The following is a 21,076-nucleotide window of genomic DNA, read 5'->3' on the forward strand; positions in this document are numbered from 1 at the left end:
ACATTATAGCTTTCTTTTGATTAGTATTTGCATGGTATATCTTTTTCCATCTTTCACTACTTAAAACACGTTCCTTGTAGGCAGCATATGTTTGGGTCCGTGATGCTTGGGGAAGATTTATTTTACAATAAAAAGCATGACCTCTTCTCTCTAAACCATTTTTAGTCCTACCTCACATAATTCCTCTTTATACTCTGGAAGCAGGGTCTTGCTTTTTCATCCCATCTGACAACCTCTTTAATTGGGGCGTTTAGACCATTTGATCTGGTCATTGATATTGTTTGGTTTAAAGCTACCATCTTGCTTTTTGTTTTCTACTTGTCACTTTTGTGTTCTGTTTTTCTCTTCTTCTGCCTTCATTTGGATTGAGTATTTTTATGATTGTATTAATTTTATTATATTATATTATTTTATGATTGTATTAATTTTATTGGCTTGTTAATTATAATCATTTCTTTTTTAAGTGGGACTTTAGGATTTATAGTCTACATCTTCCGCTTATCACAGTCTTATCTTCAAGGTTAAACTACTTCATGTCTAATGTAAGAACATACTACAGTATACTTCTGTTCGTCCCCTCCCAGTCTTTGTGTTATTTTTATTTGTTTATTTATTTTTTTAGCGGTATGCGGGCCTCTCACTGCTGTGGCCTCTCCCGTTGCGGAGCACAGGCTCCGGATGCGCAGGGTCAGCGGCCATGGCTCACGGGCCCAGCCGCCCCGCGGCGTGTGGGATCTTCCCGGACCAGGGCACGAACCCGCGTCCCCTGCATCGGCAGGCGGACTCTCAACCACTGCGCCACCAGGGAAGCCCCTTTGTGTTATTTTTGACATATGTTTTCTCAGTACGTATGATATAAACTTTGTAATATGTTATGACTTTTGCATTAAACAGTTCTCTTTAAGAGAGATTCAGCATCGGAGAAGAATCTTTTCTATTTACCTGTATGGTTCCCATTTCTGAAGCTCTTCACTCCTCTGTGTAGATCTGTGTTTCCATCTGGTACGATTTTCCTTTTGCCTTTGAGATTTCTTTTAGTGTAGGTCTGCTGGTGATGAATATTTTCGCTTCTGAATACCGGAAAACATCTCTATTTCACCTTTGTTTTTGAAAGATGTGTTTTTCGCGTGGTGCAGCATTTGTGTGTGTGTGAGTCCCTTTGAAAGGTGCTGCTCCAGTGTCTTCTGGCTTTTGCATTCTTTGCGCTGAGAAATCCGCTGTTGTTCCTATTTTTGTTTTTCTGTCCGTGATGTGACTTTTCCTTCCCAACCGCTTTTGAGACATTATCTTAAACCTGGTTTTAAGTAACTTGATTATGTTCTGTCCAGGTGTGATCTTCATCACGTGTCTGTGCTTGGAGTTGGTTGCACTCTTGGGTCTATGGGTTTATAGTTTCACCAAATTTGGGAAATTTAAGCCATTATTTCTTCACATGTTTTCTGTGTCCTCCCTGCACTGGTACCTGGAAACTGTCTCCGAGCAGTCAGCTGGGACGACTGGGCAGCTCATCATGTTTGTGTCTCCTCAAGGGTCACATGCCTGATGTCCAGTGTCTGGAAGCCACAGTTGCATGTGTTTTGTCTGTTGGAGCTGCTTTGTGTAGGAGAGTAAATCTGGACTGTATTATTCTATTTTGACTAGAAGCAGAATTCTGATCGTCCCCAGGAAAATCGTCAAAACTTTATTAGAAGCTTTTGGTTTAAGATAAATAATGATCGGATCAATGGCTAGTACCTGGATGTTAGCCGTGTGCCAGCCCTGTCACGGTGCTTCTCCTGTGCTCACGCATTTAGTCCTTACGACACTCCTGTGATGGTCACAGTGCTGTTTCCCATCTCATCCCCATTCCCATAGGTTAGGAGGTGGGGCAGAGAGCGGTCCGGCTGCTTGCTCAAGGTCATGTTTGTATTAAAATGTGACCTGAGATTCACACCTGGAGCCCAGGATGCTGGTGGCCTTGGCTCTCATGCCAGCGCTCTCAGCTGTGAGCTGGACTCTGCCAGCCGACAACTGACCGGAAGTTTATGGCTCCTCTCAGAGACCCAGGGTGCAGAGTCTCCTGATAGACCTGGTGTGGCTGAGGTCGGAGGAACTGGGCTAAATGATGCAGCTGGAGGTTCAGCTGAGAGCCGAGAGGGAGATCCCCTGCCCCACTGTCTCCCCTGGGACTTACAGAGTCACCCTCTGACCCAGCCAGGACACTGGGCGTCCGTCCCTATGCTGCAGGGGGCTGCTTTCCAGAGCCCATGCCTCTCCGTCTCACGGTGTTGAGAGCATCCTGAGGGAGCTGGCCTATGTGGAATGCGGTCTGGTTATGATGCAGAGGATTGTGAAGTGACGGAGGCACATTTCTCTCTGGAACCGTCCGGGCTCACACAGCGCTGGTGAGGGCGGGTAGGGGACCTGTCAGGGAAGAGGCCTGGGTGCAGTGCGTACTGGGCGTTAGGTGTTGGATTGTGTCGCCCCCACCCAAAAGTTGTATTGAAATCCTGACCCCCAGTACCTCAGAGTGTGAACTCATTTGGGAATGGGGTCTTTGCAGATGTAACTCGTTAAGATGAAGTCGCACTGAAGTCGGTTGAGCCCCTAACCCGCTGTGACTGTGTCCTTCTAAGAAGACGGCCGCGTGGAGGCAGACCCACGGGAGAAAGCAGGGTTGGAGCCCTGCAGCTGCCAGCGCAAGGGCACCCAAGATGCCACAGCTGCCGGAGGCTGGAGGAGGCCGGGAGGGATTTCCCCGCGGCTTTCGGGGACGGCCTCGCTGACACCTGGGTTTCAGACTCTGAAACTTTCTTGCCTCCAGACTGTGAACAATACACTTCTGTGGTTTCTAAACCGCTCAGTCTGTGGTCCTTTGTCTATACATATTAAGCCGTAGGAAATGAGCCCACTGGGGTTGTGTAGGTTCTTTCATATACATCCCGCCCTGTAACAAGGCATGTTCTTTTTTTAAAGATTTTTTTTTTTTTGATATGGACCATTTTTAAAGTCTTTGTTGAATTTGTTACAGTGTTGCTTTTGTTTTACGTTTTCGTTTTTTGGCTGTGAAGCATGTGGGATCTTAGCTCCCCTACCAAGGATCGAACCCACACCCCCTGCATTGGAAGGTGAAGTCTTAACTGCTGGACTGCCAGGGAAGTCCCAAGGCATGTTCTTATGACTTGAAGTAGCTCATGTCCTACTGGTACATGGGGGAGAGGTGTCAGTGTAGTGCAGAGGTTGAGCTGGGTCACACTGGATTCTTCCTGCTTCACTGATGCTTCTTACCATCAAGGAACAGGGTTTGACTGTTAAGGACACCCGCAGGCTGGACGTGGGACCCTGGAGGGATGCCCTGTGTCTGTGTGCACTTTCCTCCCACCACCTCAGCTCTGCCTCTTGCTTGTTTCGGCAGACTGCGCCTTCTCAGAAATGTTCACTGCACGGTTTTCTCCATCTTTGTATGTTCTGTCCCTGATTCCATAACTCAGAAGCTTCAATTCTTCCTTTTAACCTCTCTCATCAAAACGTTGCCAGCTTTTATAAGGACTTTTTATTTATTAGGAATTTTACATGTCTTTTTTTAAACTATGGTACTTCAAACATTAGAGTTAGTGTTGATTTTTGTAGTACCCTGGTTATTAAATTGCAGTTTTGAATAGTCTGCTCCAACCTTATTTTTTTTTCATAAGCCCAGGTATTTTTAGTATGCAGGTTTTTGGAGTGTGAGGTTCTTCCAGAGCGTGTATATTGTATTATAGCAGAAGCTTCTGTGTTCTGTTCAGTCTGCATCTGGGAAGAGAGCCGTCTCAGTCTGGCAGCCTCGCACTAGGTGAGAGCCTGCTGGACACTAGCCGTTTGGTTCGGGGCTGTGCATGTCAGCTGCAGAGGCGGTGGCTCTGAGAAGCGTTTTAGCCACTATTGCAGTAGACAGAGGAGCGGGTAGGAGCAGAGGACAGAGTCTTTGGGCAAAACTCAGGTCTGGACCACAGCTATTCTTTTTTTTTTTTTTTAATATTTACTTATTTGGCTGTGCTGGGTCTTAGTTGCAGCACGCAGGGTCTTCGGTTGCGGCCTGCGGAATCTTTAGTTGTGGCATGCAGAATCTTTTTTTAGTTGTGGCATGTGGGATCTAGTTCCCTGACCAGGGATCATACCTGGGCCCCCTGCATTGGGAGTGCAGTCTTAACCACTGGACCACCTGGGAAGTCCCTGGACCACAGCTATTCTTATTTGAGGATAAATAAATAATCCCCACCATGGGGTCTTAAAAGGTATCCCAGAATGTGGGGGAAAGGGAGCTACCCTGAAAGGCAGAAGACAGATATACCTCTGAAAACAATTTATAGTCAGAATCAGAAAAAAGAAATTTTGAAAAGACTTTGACTAGGAAGACAAACAGAACAGAAGGTCATGAGGAGGGAATCAGCTGAGAGGAAAAGATAATGGAATGAGCTGTAAAGGGAAACGTTTGAAACAAAGAGCTTAAGGTTTAGTTAAAATCTGTATGAAAAGCCATGGGAGTAAAACGGATATCATGGAAACTAGGAGCAGTGCTGTGGAGAACACGCTGGCGAAGGCTCTTGGGATGCAGAGTGAACGACGATGTGCCGGTGCTGCGAGAGGCCAGATACGATGGGGAGGTTTCAGCCAGACGGTGTGGGAAGCTCTGGAGATGACAAAACAAATGTAACAAAACAATTGTCAAAACGTGATTGAAGAGCATTTTCCTGAGCAGAAAAAAAGACCTGTGTGTATTGAAAGGTTCATGTTTGGAACAAAATAAAGGGAAAGAGACTGACCACACATCTTCTGACAACATTTTTGAATTTCAAGATTAAAGTTAAAAAAAAAGTCCTGGCAGAATCCAGACAGAAGAAAGCCTCAGAACTCAGCCCCAAAGGCTCCCTGGAAAGGAAGTGCTGCTTTGCTGGGCCCGCGTTTTCTGTATCTGAGGAGGGGGCAGTGGCTAAGATTTTGAGGGAGAAATATTTGTGATCCAAGACTTTTATACCCAGCCACGTTGTGATTTTTGTGTGAAGGATACAGAGCCATCCGAGGCTTGCAGGGGTTTGCAAAATATACCATCTGCATTGCTTTCAAGACAATGGTGTTTCTTTCTGGTTGAGAGATGAGTAAAAATTCCATTTTTTCTAAAATTTTATTGAAGTGTAGTTGATTTACCATGTTGTATGAATTTCTGCTGTACAGCAAAGTGACTCAGTTATACATATATGTATTCTTTTTCATGTTCTTTTCCATTCTGGTTTATCGCAGAATATTGAATATAGTTCCCTGTGCTATACAGTAGGACCTTGTTGTTTATCCATTCTATATATAATAGTTTTCATCTGCTAATCCCAGCCTCCCACTCCATCCCTCCCCTCTCCCCTGCTTGGCAGTGACTTGTTCTCTATGTCTGTGCGTCTGTTTCTGTTTTGTAGATAAGTTCATTCGTGTCATAGTTTAGATTCCACATATAAATGATATCATATGATATTTGTCTTTCTGATTTACTTCACTTAATAGGATCATCTCTAGGTCCATCCGCGTTGCTGCAAATGGCATTATTTCATTCACCTTTTATGGCTACTATTCCATATATATATATGCCACATCTTCTTTATCCATTTAAGAGATGAATAAATAAGTTACTGTGTTTCCTAAGGAAATAAACAGATATAGAACAGTAATCAGAAAGATATTAATCACAGAGTTATAGATAACGTATAATTGGGGTTTAATCCTTTACATGATGAATGGTTTAGGGTTCTTTGGTTATAAGCAATAGGGGGAAAAAGAAAATCCTTGAATAATTTAATCAAGAACAGGAATTTGTTACACTACTAAAGGAGCGGGTGATAGGCCTCAGAGGACCCCTGAGCCCAGGTCAGTGGGAGGATGTTCATAATTACCATTTCCTCAGTTTATCTCCGTATTCCGATTGTAAAGTAAAACATGCTCATCGCAGCAAAGTATTTAAAAAGTCACTGGTGACGCCATCCCACCGAGGCAGACGCTTGGCGGTGGGGATTCGTGCCCTGGTTTCTTTGGGCTCCTCCTCTGTTAGGTGCCTGTGACCTATGGAAGAGGGTGGTCTTGGGAAGAGGATTTGATGAGCTCGGCTTACAGTACGTGCCACCCTCCCGTGCCACCCTCCCGTCTGGGGACGGACCTGTGATTGGCAGAGCTCATCAGAGCCACCTGGAGTGGGGGAGGAGCAGGTCCTCCCAGGGAGGCGGCAGGCAGCTCCGTCACAGACGCAGAGGGAAACGGCCTTCAAAGCGCTGTTAACCAGGAGTTGTTCATGACATTGGAAAATGCCTGACTGTCGTGTCAGCAAAGGGAATAGGGTGTCCAGCTGTAGAGCTAGTAGCCAGTATGGGCGAAAGGCGAAGAAGGACGGCAAGGAAATGCATCACAGTATTACCAGGTGTTTGCCTCTGTGTCACGGCATCACGATCACCTTTTAAATACTTCCTGTGATGAGCAGGTTTTGCTTTTACGATCAGAAAATGGAAATAAATTGAGGAAATGGTTATTAGGAAGATGGAAACCTGGGGAATGATTTAGGGCGTAAGTGAGGGAAGCTGAATTTAAACTTAAACTCTGAGATTGCCGCTACGTAAAATAGGAATAGTCGGGGATATAGCGAAAATGAAAAAATGTGTGTGTGGGGAGTGGGCTTAAAGTGATTTCTTGTTTAAAACGTTTTCCGTCCTCAGTGTCGAGGTTGTGGCACAGATACGCTGTTACACGTATTTACATACATTTACTAACAAAACGTCCAAGTAGTTTGTACAATTTTCAAATGATGGTTCCATGGATTGTAGAGACGGGGGTGGAGCGTGAACGATTGATTCCGTGCTCCATGTGGTGTCCGGGGGGCCTTCACCTCCTAACCGAAGCCTCCCCTTTCTCTCCCCAGACAGGTCGTCTCCTGAGAGCCCGGGGAGACCCCTGCCCTCCTTTGGATTACTGGGCCCACTACGTGGTCGGCGAGACGGGGAGTTTTCGTGGCCGTGGACCAGCCGTGCGCGTCGCTGGATTTGTATGTGCCGGTGGGACCCTGGGGCTCTTTGGAGCTCCCGTTCATGTGGAAGTTTTGAGCCCTTTTGAATCCCTTGAAGGAGAAGCCGCTGCTCGCAATGAGCTCCCAAAGCCATCCAGGTAAGCGGGGCCCTGGGTCCTCTTGGCGGACGCGCTGCCCTCACAGCTGGTCCTGGGTCTCCCACTGGGTCCTCCATCATGACCGCCGTCGGTTTACGACGGCCCCGAGGGCACAGTAGGCTGCTCTTCGTCTCAGTGGCGGAAGGCTGAGGAGGGCCTCACGGAGACGTGGGGTCCAGCCTCCGCCGGGACCTGCATGCCGACTTGAGCGGCACCCGTTTCTCTGGTGCTTCAGGGAGGTGACGGGTACGCGTCCACTTGCGTCTTCGTCTCCAGCTGCTCTGTTTCTGGGGGCCGTGGGGGTGGGAGGGCCTCTGGTCCGACTCTGAGAAGAAGCACGATCGGTGCCCATCAGTGGTGGCCAAGGGGCATCGCTCCTGGTGCCCGAGGCTTTTTATGAGGCGCTGCACTAAGCATCTTATGCGCATTGACTCCTCACTAGGCCCTAAACGTCTCCCACCTGGCGGGAAGAAGTGACTTGCCCCAGGTCACAGGGCAAGTAAGTGGCCAAATGGGGCCGGGAGCCACGTTTGCATGGCTCTTAGCTTCAGAAGCGTGTTGCGGACACACGCGTTCGGGGCTCCTCCTCCCCCGTCTCCCCCGTCGCAGAGTCACCGTGCTCGCTCCGACCAAGCTGGGAGCCCTGCCTTGTCCCGCCGCACCGTCCAGCGCAGTGTGGCCTTGGGCCACTTAGCTGTCAGTTGTCCTGAGTCTGCCTGGGCAGCTGCAGGGCATCCTTGAGGCACCGCATCCGTCAGTGCGGCTGTGGGTCCGGCTCAGCAGAGAGGGGTGGGGCTTGGTGTGGTCTCTCCCTTGGGGATTGGCCCCCCCGCACGTTCACACCCCTCTCCTTGGCCCGATCAGAGTTGTCTGAAGCTCCCGAGAGCAGGATTCCCGGTTGTATTTAGGTATGAAGAGGCTTTATTGATTTAAATCGTTCCTGTATTGCTTGATACAAAGTGTCAAACAAAATTCAGCAGTCTGGATGGAAGTGGGTGAGGTAGACCGTGGACTCTCCCTCCCACTCAGAGTTGGGGACATGCCTTTCTCCTGTGTCTGAACAGGTAGGGTGTGTGTGTCAGTTTTAACAGAGTGTAAGCATTCTGTCTCTGGGGCTCTGTTTTATTTTTCCCATTTTAGTGCAGTTTGAGCATCAGACAGACTTACTTTTGGTAGCTCGAAGATGGATATTTATGTGGTATATGGCTGCAGCGGTATTTATAACAGCCCCAAACCGGCATCAAACAATTATTATATACATATATTTTGAACATACGCTTCTGTAAGATCTCCACTGGATCAATTCCAAGAGGTAGAATTGCTGGGTTGGTGGGCATGTGCATGTAAAACTTCTAAGGTTACTCTCAAATTGCTCCAGAAACTCTGCCTCAACTTCTCTTAATCGTAGTTTATGAACATAGATACTTTCCTTCATTGGCACCTGCACTAGGTGAATTCAGTCTATTTCATTCTTGTCAACAGTCTCGGGAGAAATTATTGTTTGAATTTACATTCCTGTACACATGGGGGTGCACTGTTTTTGCATGAGCTGCCATAGATGTAATCAGATCTCGTACATGCCACCGGGCATTTGAAGAGAAAGAGTACTCTTTTTCCCCTTATTTTTTTCTTTCTTGTTGTTGTTGTTGGTTTTTTTTTTGGTCTAAAGAAGTCTCCATGTATACATCAATACTGTATGTAAAGTTTTCTCATTCATAAGTATTACATACAGTTGACCCTCAAACCGCAAGGGGGTCAGGGGTGCCGAGCCTGTCCGCAGTCGACAATCCACGTGTAGTTTATAGTCAGCTCCCTGCATCCACAGCTGGCTCCTCCGTGTCTGCAATTCCCCGTCCGGGAATTCAGCCCATCACGGATGGCGTGGTACCGTGGTACTTACTATGAAAAAATCCACCATAAGTGGTTGGCACAGTTCAATCCCGTGTTGTTCAAGTGTCAAATACATTTATACATAGGAGTATCTGTATGTATTTTTCCTCTATATGTTATTTTGTCTATACATATTAAGTTAATTGAGATCTAGATCAGTATGGCTTTATCTTTTCTGTCTCCTCGATTTCTAGAGAAATGTGTGCTTTCCATTATGACTCTAGTTTGTAATATTCTTTTTACAAAAAGACCATCTTATGGACCGTTTTTTTGGCTTTATGTATTCCAGTGTGTTTTTCAGCACTAAAAAACTCATGACTGTTATCTCTTGGTGGCCCTGGTCTCTTAACAAAATACAACGTATTTCCCTGTTCTCTTAACAAAATACAATGTATTTCTCTTTGTTTCATGTTTCTTCGCCCCAAAGTTAATCAGTCTCCTAAAAGTATTTCTGCCCTTGGTTTCTTTGGGCTGAGAAACGCTTCTCCACCCACTTTTCTTACCCTCACAAGCCTGGTCCCCGTGAACAGCAGAGATCTAGTTGGGTTTTGCTTTTTTCTCCTTCCCAGAGTCTTGCGTCTCACGTGGGGGGTTCACCCGTGGCTGTTGACTGCCGTCGTGTCCTGCCTGGTGTGTGTGCGTCGTTCTTGACGCTGGAAGCTCTGTCTCTCTCAGTGGGTGGAGCTGGTGAGGCAGGGCTGCCTTGTGGCCTGAGCCTCTTCCCTCCTCTTCCCTCTGATGTAGGGAGTGGTGCGCTTGGGGCCTGAAGCTCTCCTTCAGGGGCCCGCCCTCCTTCCCTGAGCAGCCCCTGGAGCTGCAGCAAGGGACCACAAACAGTGCTTGCCACCACGAGGGTCCACACGCTGGCCGGTCGGTCGCCCTCCGCCCCCGGCTGCCCTGCTGCTTCCCTGCTGCTTCCCCTGGGCCGTTTTGGGCTGAGCTGTGGGTCTGCACACCCCCTCCTCCACAAGGCCGTTGCCAGCCTGGGGCGACGGTCTGCTCACCAGTGATGGTTTTCCCATCACTTGGACCCCCTGGGATGTACATTTTCTAGGAAATTCCTCCAGGTTTCTTGTCGGTTGACGCTACTGCTTTCCCACTGTCTAGCCTCGCTGCAAATCCCTTCATGTTTATATTTATCTTTTGTCATTTTAGTGGATTTGAGGGAGGAAGAGAACTAATTAATACTGACTTGTTCAATTCGCTCTTCTGAACAGGCATTTCTCGCCGTTCTCTGTCTTGTCTTCAGCCCGAGCAGACGAGTCCTGTTTCAGTCTCTGCATCCCTGGGACGTGCGGTGCCGGTCTCTCCTGGCCGCGCACCCTCCCTCCCCCTGCGGCACCTGGGTGCCTCCTGTCCCAGCCGCGGCTCTGCCAGCTCCTGTGTGGCCCTCGGCGCCGGGCCGGGGGAGGCCAGCCGCTGTGGGCCCCTCCTCTCACGCTTGCAGTGCCGGCTGGCTTGGGCCCTTTTCCTTTGATGTGTAGCGTTTTTCTCTCCCCGTTTGCCTTGAACACTCCCTCTGGCGTTGGGTGAGGTGTGCATTATGATTTTATTGCCGTTCTTTCTGAACTTTGCCAGAGCCAGGCCCTGGTTCTCTGACGTAAAACTGTTAACTGTTGGGTTTTATTGCTCTGGATAACTATTTCTAATGGTGCGTGCAGCCTGAGGAAAGGGCCTGGCTTGATTGAGTCTAAGAGAACTCTTCTTTGAGAGCAGGAAGAATGAAAAGAGCCTCTGAGATGTTGTGCTCCCTGTCTGCCCCAGCGCTCCAAGCCTTTCCCTGCTGGGATGTGCCCAAGCGGTCGGGGGCTACTAGGACGCAGGGCCTCGCTTCGAAGCCGAGTCCCCGGCCGGACTGAGCGACTGTAGACAGTCCGTGGGTCTGCTGGCAGGACAGACACGGGCTCCTTCGTTGCTCCCTCTTCCTTTGTTTTCCTCAGATGAACACTGTAGAGTCCCTTGTGGTTGGACTGTGCTAGGATATGGGGGCCTCGGCTGGCTTACAGGAGAACCAGACGCTGTCGCTCGGCCACCTTTCTGCCACTCCCACCCCGCCCAGTGCAACTCACCTTCTTTGCAGTAACGTTTCTGCCTAGAGCAAGTCTGGAGGAGGGACCGTAAGCCTTAGGGAGCCCCGTACGGAGCCTCCTGGACCTGTGTGTGGGCATCCAAACCACGCCCTCGACGGAGAGCTGGCTGACTGTCATTCAGGTGCCCCATCCCTCCCTGTGTCTTGGTAAGAGGCACGTATCGTGTTAAAAACAGGATAACTGTTTTGAGGGAAACTTGTATGTTTCTGATCCGTGTTTTAATTTGGACCATACTCTGATTTCTCAGTATCCTCTTCAATCTGAAATGCCCCGTCCACATAAAAGCAGCTAAAAAGTCTGTGTCAACAGTTACTTGGTGATTAATGAGTTTCAACATAGTTTGATTTCTTCAGGCCGTCGTAAAGTTCTAATCCTGTAAGTCTCCCAGGAGAGGCTCTTGGCCTCCGCTGGTCTGAGCCGGAGCCCTGGTATTGCTTTGTTGGATCTCGAGCCTGTTTATTTCAACCAGTTTGGCCACCAAGGGTGTTATATTTTAATATAGAAATGATCTCAGAAAGACACATTTTTATATCATTTAAATTGTGCTTTGCAAAGATTCAGTGTTTCAGGAATGCTGCGAAGTTTTAAGGGGAGAAGTGAATTTTAAGGACTTGCAATTAACATGAAGAAGACATTGATTCTGAGCTGCTGGGGGTGGGTCGTGGACCCTGTGCGAGGCCCTGGGCCACAGGAGGAGAGCTGGGGAGCCGGGAGTGGCCTTGGACAAGGCCCGGGGAGGCCCAGGCCTGGGCTTTCGGGAGGCGGGGTGTGGAGCCAGCAGGTGCGGCCGGCAGAGTCCTGGGAGCTTAGGCCAGGAGATGGAGGCTGTGATCATGCCCATCGGAAGACGGGGAGCAGCTGGAGAAGAGCTTGTTCATGACATTTCTGGGAGGCATGGAGAGTCCCCAGCGGCTGCCGGGCCCGGGGTTCTGCGCAGGGAGAGCAGGGAGGGGAGCCAGGTTCCCGAAGTCGTGCCGAATGCAGGTGTCTTGGGGGGACGGCGGGGAGCCTCATTGTTCAGATGGACCCTGGGGTGGGAGGTACTCGCGGGCCCCTGGTACCGCCCGCTTCTGCTTTCTCAAGGGCAGGTTCAGAAACACCCTGTGCGTTTCCTGTCTGCGAGCGTCCCCCAGGCTCCTCCGGGCACCCGCGCTGCAGTCGCAGCCCCTGAGTTGTCTTGGCCCCGGATCCTCCACGCCATCATTATCTGGGGCTTAATCAGTCAAGGTTTGTTCTGGAAATCATGGAGACATAACGACTTCTTTTTCAACCTCCTTTTTCAAAAAAAAATTCTCAAATTGTGTTTTGTCTTTTAAAAATCACGAATACTCAGTCGTTATGAAGAGCTCAGAAAATTCACTGTCAATGGAGCATTGATGGTTTGTTTTGGCAATTCTCTGAAAATTCTTATACGGTTTGTGGAACATTTGCATTTATGTCCTGTTTTTCAAAGCCACCATTGTAGAAATGCAAATTTCTGAATTCTGAGATGCTGAATGTTAGATGATTAACGATATTGAAATTTAAGAATGAACTCCCGGTATGTATTTGACATAGAAAGCCCTGTACCAGGATCATTAGAAACCACCGAGCGCAGCTTGTCGGCGGAACAGAAAGGCCGTGATTGAGGCGCCCAGCGGTGGGGACAGGTGGAAGGTGGACAGGTGGGTGCTGGGCGGCCACCCCCAGATGCTGGGCTGTGAAGGGCCGGGGCTGCTCTGTTTAAAAAACCGTAGATGTTTAAAGCTTATAATAGTAACGAATCAACACCGGTTGCTCTCTAACTGCAAGTCAAACTCTGCTGTGCTCTTAGGGGCCCAGAATGAACAGCGACTTGGTTCTGAATTGTGCTTTACGGGTTATCTCATTCATTTTGCGCGACGGCCCTGGGAAGTGAGCTAGAACACTGTTATTCCTGTTCTGTCCATGAGGAACCCAGTCTTGACTGCCATCCAGTGCCCCGCCTAAGGCCAGGTATCTACTCAGAGGCCATCCTGGAACTGGAATCAGTCATCTTCCCTTGAGGGATGTGTGCCCCTCTGCTGGGCAGATGCTGGCCACGCCGGGCCAGTTAGGAATCTATCCTGCTGACCTGCGTGGGGTCCCTGGGCCAGGCCAGACGGAGGCACCGGCCCCCTTGGTACGGTGTGGTTCATGTGAAGAGGGGATGGGCCGGGGGGGCAGGGGTCCCTCAGAAGGGGTGTGTGAGGTCAGGACGTGTGAGCTGAGTGGGGAGCAGGGCAGGAGCTCGCCTGCCCCGTGGAGCACAGAGGCTGAGATGCCCCAGAGGGGCCCGGAGGCGAGAGCTGGGCTGGCAGAGGTGGGAGATGGGAGTGGAGAGGTGTGCGTCGGGGACGGGGTCCTGACCAGGAGGGGCAGCTGTACCCAGGTCCACGCGGGCCCATCCCGTCTCGGTTCCGAGACCCTGTTGGCGTGGAGAAGGGGTATGGGCCTCGCATCCGGGCGCGCGCTCTGTGCCCTCCTGGGACGCGTGCGTTGTGTTCCCGTGGCTTAAACGTGCGTGGCTCGGCCGTGGCTGGACTTCTTGGCATTTGCAGTGCGCGCAGCATGTCCCTGTGTATTTCTGAACTTCTTTGAGCTTCTCTTTGCCAGTCCTGAGAGCTGACTGGGGGGCTGGCCGACCAGGTTAATGTGGGAGATTTTGGTTGAAACGTCTCATGTTACTTCCACCTAAGAGCCTTTTATTTGCGTATTTCGTGAGACCATGATAAAAAATGGACACTTTTGGGAAAATTATAATCAAGAAAAAAATCAAATGAGGCAAATGACTGTAAACTTTTTAGAATCATGTCTGGCCTTGTGTTTTCACATGGGTTTGCTTTTCCCCACTTGGTAAGGTGCTGGGAATATTGGCCTGTGAGCGGGAGTGCTAAGCAGCGTATGATGGAAAGAGACCTGATTGTGGGATTTTCATGTTTGCCCCCCGCTTCCCCCCGCTTCCCACAAAACAAGCGGAAATAGGAGGGATGAACTCGGCCGGAGCCTGGTCTCCGGGCGTGCTCGGCCCAGGTGGGCAGGGAGGTGGCCACTCCCTAGAGGCTGCGTCAGGTTCTGGGTTTTCTGACCGTCTGTTCGGGTCATGAGCTGGGATGGCCAACAGTGGCCTCGTCCTGTTGGACTTCAGGCCCTGTGTCCCCCCAGCCCTTCTCCTCCTCCCAGCGGCCCGGGGTTCCCGCTGCTGCCGCCTGAATGCAGTGGTCCTGACTCGGAACTGGAACCATCCAGGCCGCAGCGCAGCCTCAGAGCTTTTGGGATTTTAAGATGAACAGCAGTGTTCGACGTTATAGCCATTTTTCTAACTTCTTCTAATACTGTATACTTTTCAAAAGTAGTAGGGAGGCTTATTTAAAAGTGATATTTTTTAAAAAATAAAATGTATGCATATCTTACATATGCTTATTTTTACTCCTTTTGCCGTAGCACTCGTAAAGAGTTCTGTAAGCTTTGTGTCAGCATCTTGATGGGAATTATTGAGTGGCCGCTAACTGGGGGATTTGTCGTCTGCTCGTAACCGTGTTCTCCCAGGGCTCACACGTGCTCTCTGATTCTGTGTTCTCGTTTGATTTGTTATTGTTAAGAGATTATCTTTAGACCTTTCACTGAGGGAGCTTTTGTGACTGATGGCAATTTAGTTATTTATTTATTATTATTTTAACATTTATTTATTTATTATTTATTTATTTATGGCTGGGTTGGGTCTCTGTTGCTGTGCGCGGGCTTCCTCTAGTTGCGGCGAGCGGTGGCTTCTCTTGTTGCGGTGCGCGGGCTTCTCATTGCGGTGGCTTCTCTTGTTGCAGAGCATGGGCTCTAGGTGCACGGGCTTCAGTAGTTGCAGCACGCAGGCTCGGTAGTTGCGGCGCACGGGCTCTAGAGCGCAGGCTCAGTAGTTGTGGCACACGGGCTTAGTTGCTCCACGGCATGTGGGATCTTCCTGGACCAAGGCTCGAACCAGTGGCCCCTGCATTGGCAGGCGGATTCTCAACCACTGTGCCACCAGGGAAGCCCCATGCAGTTTATTTTTTTAAACCCTAAACTCTTAGGCCATTTTGGAGAAGATTGCTCCTTACAGTGTAATTGTTCAAGGTGCGGAAGCCAAGAGAATGCCTCACGTTTTAAGGGCTAAAGGTTCTGTCAATATTTTGACTTGTTTGCATTCATAGCCAAGTTTATTCCTTTTTAAGTGCAGTCTATGAATTTTCCTAAGCAGTCCTTTGTAGAAACTGAACTTTTGTTACAACTGTGTCTCTCATCGACTTGTTGATTCAGTAGGATTTGTGTGATGCTGTTGGAGTTCTAAGAGAATTCCATGGAATCTGTTCCTAACACCGGTTTTCTAGACTTTGTACGAAGAGCCCTTTCTAAGCCGTTCGCGTCTGTTACGCTGAGCGTACTTAGTGGCAGTTCCTCCGTGTTGGACGGTGTGATTCGGAATTCCCTGTGCTCCTCATTTTCACGTTCATGTTGATTTAATCCAAATCAGGGTCTGATCGACTGCTTCTTACAGCTCCGCCCCCCCCACCAGGGTCTGACACAGAGGATGCAAACCCGCTTGCTGTTCTTTGGTGCCCAAACAGCTGCCCACCCCCGTGCCGCAGTCTTTGCCCAAACACCTGCGGTCTCCACGTGGCTCTTCATCCACACCAGTCACGCCTGGGCCCGGGGAGCTGACGGCTTTGTTTGTTTCAGTCTCACTTGAAAGGATCAGGGGCGGGAGGAAGGCGGGGTCATTGATCTCTTTCTTTGGTGCCAGTACACAGAAAGGGTTTTTAGAAACTTCCAGAAGGTGCTGGGCAGTCATGGAGGGTGGAGGCATGGAGAGCAGAGGTTTTCACTGGGAAGTTTTAGCAGAAGCCGGAGATGAGGACCTTTGTGTTTTGTGGTGCCGGAGCCTCTGTACATGTTGCAGTCGAGTCACTGATGGTGATGTGGTGGTGAGGAAGGTGGTGGAGAAGGGGAGGTCAACATCGCATGGGAGATATTGATGACGGGTGACCATGGATACCCGTCAGCTGTCGACGAGCCCCGTTTTTCGAGTGACAGGGACGAAGTCGTGGCTGCTGAAGAGGGGACCAGATCGGCAGTGGCCTTCCTCTCCGGTAGGCTCCTTGCTGTGGGTCTAACGCTCTGGAGTGGAGGCGGTGCGTGCGGAGTGGCTGCAGCCTGGCGGATTTGCACGTGGGCGTCCTCATCAGTGGGGTCCTTGTCGTGGGGAGCCCTGCATCTTTGCAGGTGATGCTTCAGCATAGGAAGGTGGTTCTTTTCTAAATACGGGTTTGGGTGTCAGTGTCCTTGAAGACTTTTTGGTAGGAGGTGTCGTCTCCAGTTCATCAGCTCCAATGGGAGGGTAAGGAGCCAAGGCCATTGCTGGCTGGAGGGACACAGGGCAAATCTGAACTGTGTGCACAGGGGAGCTGGCCTGGAAGCGCTGAGACCCCACCGTGGGTTTTCTGTCCCAAGGAGCCCAGCCTTTAGGAAACACACCAGCTGGGATCTGCGTGGCTGCCTAGGGGTTCCGTTCGGCCGTCCCCACGGGGGCCTTGGGCCTCTGAGAACAGTCCAACTGTCTGTCTGCTCTTCTGGGATTTGGTTCCCTTTTGTTATTCCCCCATCATCCGTAGCGTTTTGTAAAACGTTCTTTCTCCTGGTGGCGTGGAAAGGCAGGGCTGGCCCCGCTAGCAGGTGAGTGGCATAGGTCGGCCTCTCGGGGCCTCACCGGGCACAGCCGGCTTTCACGGGAGGGCCGGGAGGGGTCCTGGAGGTCGGGGAGCAGCAGTGCCTGGCAGGTGACGAGCTGCTGTGTGGGGCTGGGAGACCCCAGGCCCTGGACGTGCTGCAGAGGGGGACCCAGGGCGTGGTTCCCACTCTTGTCTGTTCCGTGTTCAGGCGTCCAGTCCCTTCCTGTCCCATCTCAATACCTCATGCTCGACTGGCCAGCACCTCTGTCCAGGGTGAAGCTCACGTGGCCAGGTGGCCCTGGCCTGAACGGAGACCTGACTTGTTGGGTTCTCAGCTGGGCTTTCTTTGAGCTCCCTGCGGGGCCAGAGGACCTGGTGCCCGTGAACCACGGGGCAGGGTGTTTCTTCATGTTTGTAGGTGCTCTGATTTCTCTTGACGTTACGTGGCTCCTGTTACGGGTGGATGTGGTGACCGATTGGCGTGGATTCGGCATCAACGATTGTGGTTCCAAAGGAGATGCTGTTCTTAATGACTTTCCCAGGAGGTTCTGGGGGGCTCTGGGCCGCGTGTGATCCCATGGGCTGAGTCTGCTCTGGCTGAGGTATGTGGTTTCCAACATCAATATGATCTGTGGGAAAAAAAGCAATTTGGGTCTTTCTCAAGTTGCTTAAGTTGTCCGAGAGAACGTTATACTAGCGTTTCTCAACAATTTCCAGTTCTGAAACGGTTGGGCTGCACTGGGGGTGGGCAGGGGGAGGCTGGCTTAGCCACTGGGCAGAGGCAGCTGTGTGTCCACAGTACGTTCTTGCTGGAAACAAAACTCTACCACTGGGGAGCTGAGACTCAGCTCCTGGTAGACCCTGGGCGGGTGCAAGAGCTGCTAGGCCTGCCCCCCATGACCTGAGAATCCTGCTCCAGAATCTTCCATCAGTGGCTTTGAATGCTCTTCGTGGTGAGTCTCCCTTTTGCTTTGGATGCTTCTGGAATCTTCTGGGTGGACTGGGCTCAGAATCTCACTGAATGCAGTGGTCTCTGTCACTTCTAAAGTATAGTCATTAAAATCCAGGGACATCCCATGACAGCTGCGACAGATTTAGGAAACTGCCGGAAAAAGTATGACATTTCCTCGTATTTTATAGAGTGAAATTTCACTGCTGGTTCTGCATCTAAACATTCAAAATTCAAACAGACTTCGAACTTCGAATGCGACCTTGTTATTTAGCAGCACATGGGTTAGAAAGTTCATGCTGTTTGATGTCTACTCCAGTCCTGGGTGGGGGGGGGTGGGGTGGGCAGGTGAGGGTCAGCCTGGAGAATCACGGAATTCCAGGTGGGAATTCCAGTGGGAGCTGGGGCCTGCTCGGGTGAGAGGAGGGGTGATGGGCCAAGCAGAGGGAGGTGAGGGAGAGGAAGCCCCCAGGCCTCTGGGACACACCGGCTCTGGGTTGCACGGGAGGCGCCCCGGGAGGTCACAGAGCAGTTTGCTTGGGCAACAAGGTAAGACGTGTGTGGCTGGGGGCGTGGCCCACCCCGCGGAGAGCTGAGACTTCACCCCGCTCCTCCTCGGCCCCTGGCTGTTCTTTGTGAGCAGCCTGGGCACCTGGTCGTGGGTGGGATGGAGACGCAGCTTCCCCAAGGCCATGGGTGCTGTGGAGGCGTGCCCTTCTGCAGCCCTCCTTGGACTTCCGGGCCAGAGTCACACAGAGCCATCTCTGGTTCTTCCTCTCCAAGCCTGGCCCCTGGGATGAGACATCCGAGCGGTTCCCTCCCCTCTGTCGTTTTCCTTTCCCCCTGCAGAGATAGCAGTGCAGGAAAACAAGCCAGCACTCCTCGTCCTTGTGATTTGTCACTTATCCCGAGCCTGGGCTGGGTCCAAGCTGCTCTTGTATTCCTCTGGGGCCCGGTCTGCAGCCCTGGGCTGAAGCGCTTGTCCTGCCGGGCTCGTGCTGTTCCTGGAAAGCCGGGGCCGTGGGGTGCGTCCTGTCTCCTCTGTCGCCATCTGTTTGGGAGCAGAAGTCGGCTCTGGGCGGCCGGCGGATGTGCTGCTTATTCCTCCTCATTCTGGGAAGCGGGTGGGGACTCCCAGGAAAGGACGAGCCAGGAGACGGCAGACCCGGCACAGCCCATCTGACTCGGTTGCTAATCACCAAGTGTGTAGTTAAGATGGAAGCACTGGCTTTTTCCTTGTCTGCCAAACTTAGGCCTCACTTTGTTTACTCTGATGGGTCCTGATTTCTTCCCTTTAGAAGACAGGTAACCAGCTTCCAGTGGAGTTTTCCATTGATGCGGCTCCTGTGGGTGAGACGGCACGGGGAGGCCGGAGCGGGGTGGGGTGGGGAACGCTGAGTTGTGCTGGCGTCGGTTCAGGCATGGCGGACACTGTCAGCCTTCCCAGACCTGGAGTGTATGTCGTGCCGCTGAGGCCAGTGGAGGCCCCAGGTGCACCTGATGGCGGTGTCTTCGGAGAACTGCTGTTTGCCCCACTCCCTCGGGGCTCTTTGTGTGACAGCTCGCTGTTCAGTACAACTGGTGCAGTGGAATGAGGGTGTGTTCATTCTAGGCTGTGAATTTCAAATACATTTGTGTATATGCAGAATGGCGCTTTACCCGTGGGATCTTCCTGCCCTGTAAACCCAGTCTCAGCATGAGAAAGACATCCATTTCCAGGAGAGGCGTACCTTCTGATAATCCCTGCCCAGCCCCGCGAGCCTGTCAGGGACGTCTGAAAAGCGTCACCGCCCAGGGGAGCCTGAGGAGACTTGAGGACTACATGCAGCGTGGGGTCCTGGGTGGGACCCTGGGGTGGAGAAAAGACATCAGGGGAGACAAGGGGATCTGAAGCAAGTGGTGACCTTAGTTAATAACCCTGTATCAGTATAAAGAATGGAATCATGCCATGTGCAGCAACAGGGATGGACCTAGAGATGATCACCCTAAGTGAAGTGAGTCAGATCAAGAAAGACAAACATCCTCTGACATCACTTAGGTGTGGAATCTAAAATAGTGACACCAATGAACTTATCTGTAAAACAGAAATAGACTCACAGACAACAGTCTTGTGGTTACCAGAGGGGGAAGGGGGGGGCAGGGATAAATTAGGAGTTTGGGAGTAACAGATACACACCACTATTGACAAAATAAGCAACAAGGACCTACTGTATAGCACAGGGAACTCTATTCAGTATCTTGTAATAACCTATAAGGGAAAATAATCTGAAAAAGAATAGATATGTATACATGTGTAACTGCATCACTTTGCTGTACACCTGAAACATTGTAAGCTGACTATACTTCAGTGAAGGATATATGTATATATCAGTATAGGATGTACCGTAGTGGTGTCAGATGTTACTAACAGCAGAAGCTGAGTGCAATGGTTGTTGGTGGAGTACATAGGAACTCTGTACCGGCTACTCAATTTGTAATAAAGTCTATTGATAAACTTTGAACTAAAAAAAATAAATCTGTACATATTCTCTCTTGCTCAGTCTCTATTTATGAATGATAGTATACTGTAGATACTTAGGCACCCAGCTTTTAAATTTTTTTCATTGGGGGATTATTCTAAATTAGTACATACCAGTTTCCTATTCTTTTATGGTTGTACGTGGATGTGATATCATTCATTCAACAAGTCACTCTTGGTGGAACCTGGGTTTTGTTTCCAGCCTTCCCACTGTTGCTGCCCCAGACAGTGCTGCCCTGAGGGTTCCCATTCCTAAGTGGACTTTACTGGAGTGTGATAGGCATCTTTTTCTAGATGCACCAACCATCAGTGCTTAGCTTGAATTATGACAAGAGGAAGACACCTGTGACTGCTACACAGAGCGAGAAGAGGAGGACCCCGGCAGCCCAGCAGCCTTTACGGGGCCCCTCCCCTGCCCCCGGGAATCTCCTTTCCAGCTTCTGACACCTTGGATTAGTTTTTCCTGGTTTTGAACTTTATATTAATGTAGCCACAGAACATGTACTCTTTCTGTCTGCCTTCTTTCTCTCAACAATATGTTTGTGAGATTTACTGAGGTCACGTGACCCAGGGTTGTTTGTTCATTTACCTGGGTGTGTAACATTTCCTTGTATGCACAGATCACAATTGATCTATTCAATTGTTGATGACACCTGGGTGGTTTCAGGCCGGGGTTTTTACATATAATGCTACTGTTACATTCTGGAGTGTCTGCTGGGCCACATTTCTTTTGATAAGGTATGTGTGGGCCAAACAGATTCTCAGATTTCTCCTACCAGTTTAC

At 50.2% G+C, this 21,076-nt stretch overlaps 1 protein-coding gene across 4 annotated transcripts in view; it reads left to right on the forward strand.

Moving 5' to 3' along the window:
* Nucleotides 1–21,076, forward strand: part of HDAC4 (histone deacetylase 4) — a 287,196-nt gene that overhangs the window by 36,669 nt on the left and 229,451 nt on the right. For 3 of the 4 annotated variants that reach the window (XR_012332891.1, XM_033859438.2, XM_033859440.2), the window contains exon 2: nucleotides 6,908–7,149. Coding sequence is in view for 3 of the 4 variants with exons in the window: in XM_033859438.2 (XP_033715329.1) it covers nucleotides 7,128–7,149 (22 nt within the window). In the remaining variant the exon portion in view is untranslated. The remainder of the gene's footprint in view (nucleotides 1–6,907; nucleotides 7,150–21,076) is intronic. The other variant, XM_033859439.2, reaches the window with a different exon arrangement.

The sequence above is a fragment of the Tursiops truncatus genome, chromosome 7 (assembly GCF_011762595.2).
Source record: "Tursiops truncatus isolate mTurTru1 chromosome 7, mTurTru1.mat.Y, whole genome shotgun sequence".
NCBI classification, from domain to species: Eukaryota; Metazoa; Chordata; class Mammalia; order Artiodactyla; family Delphinidae; genus Tursiops; species Tursiops truncatus.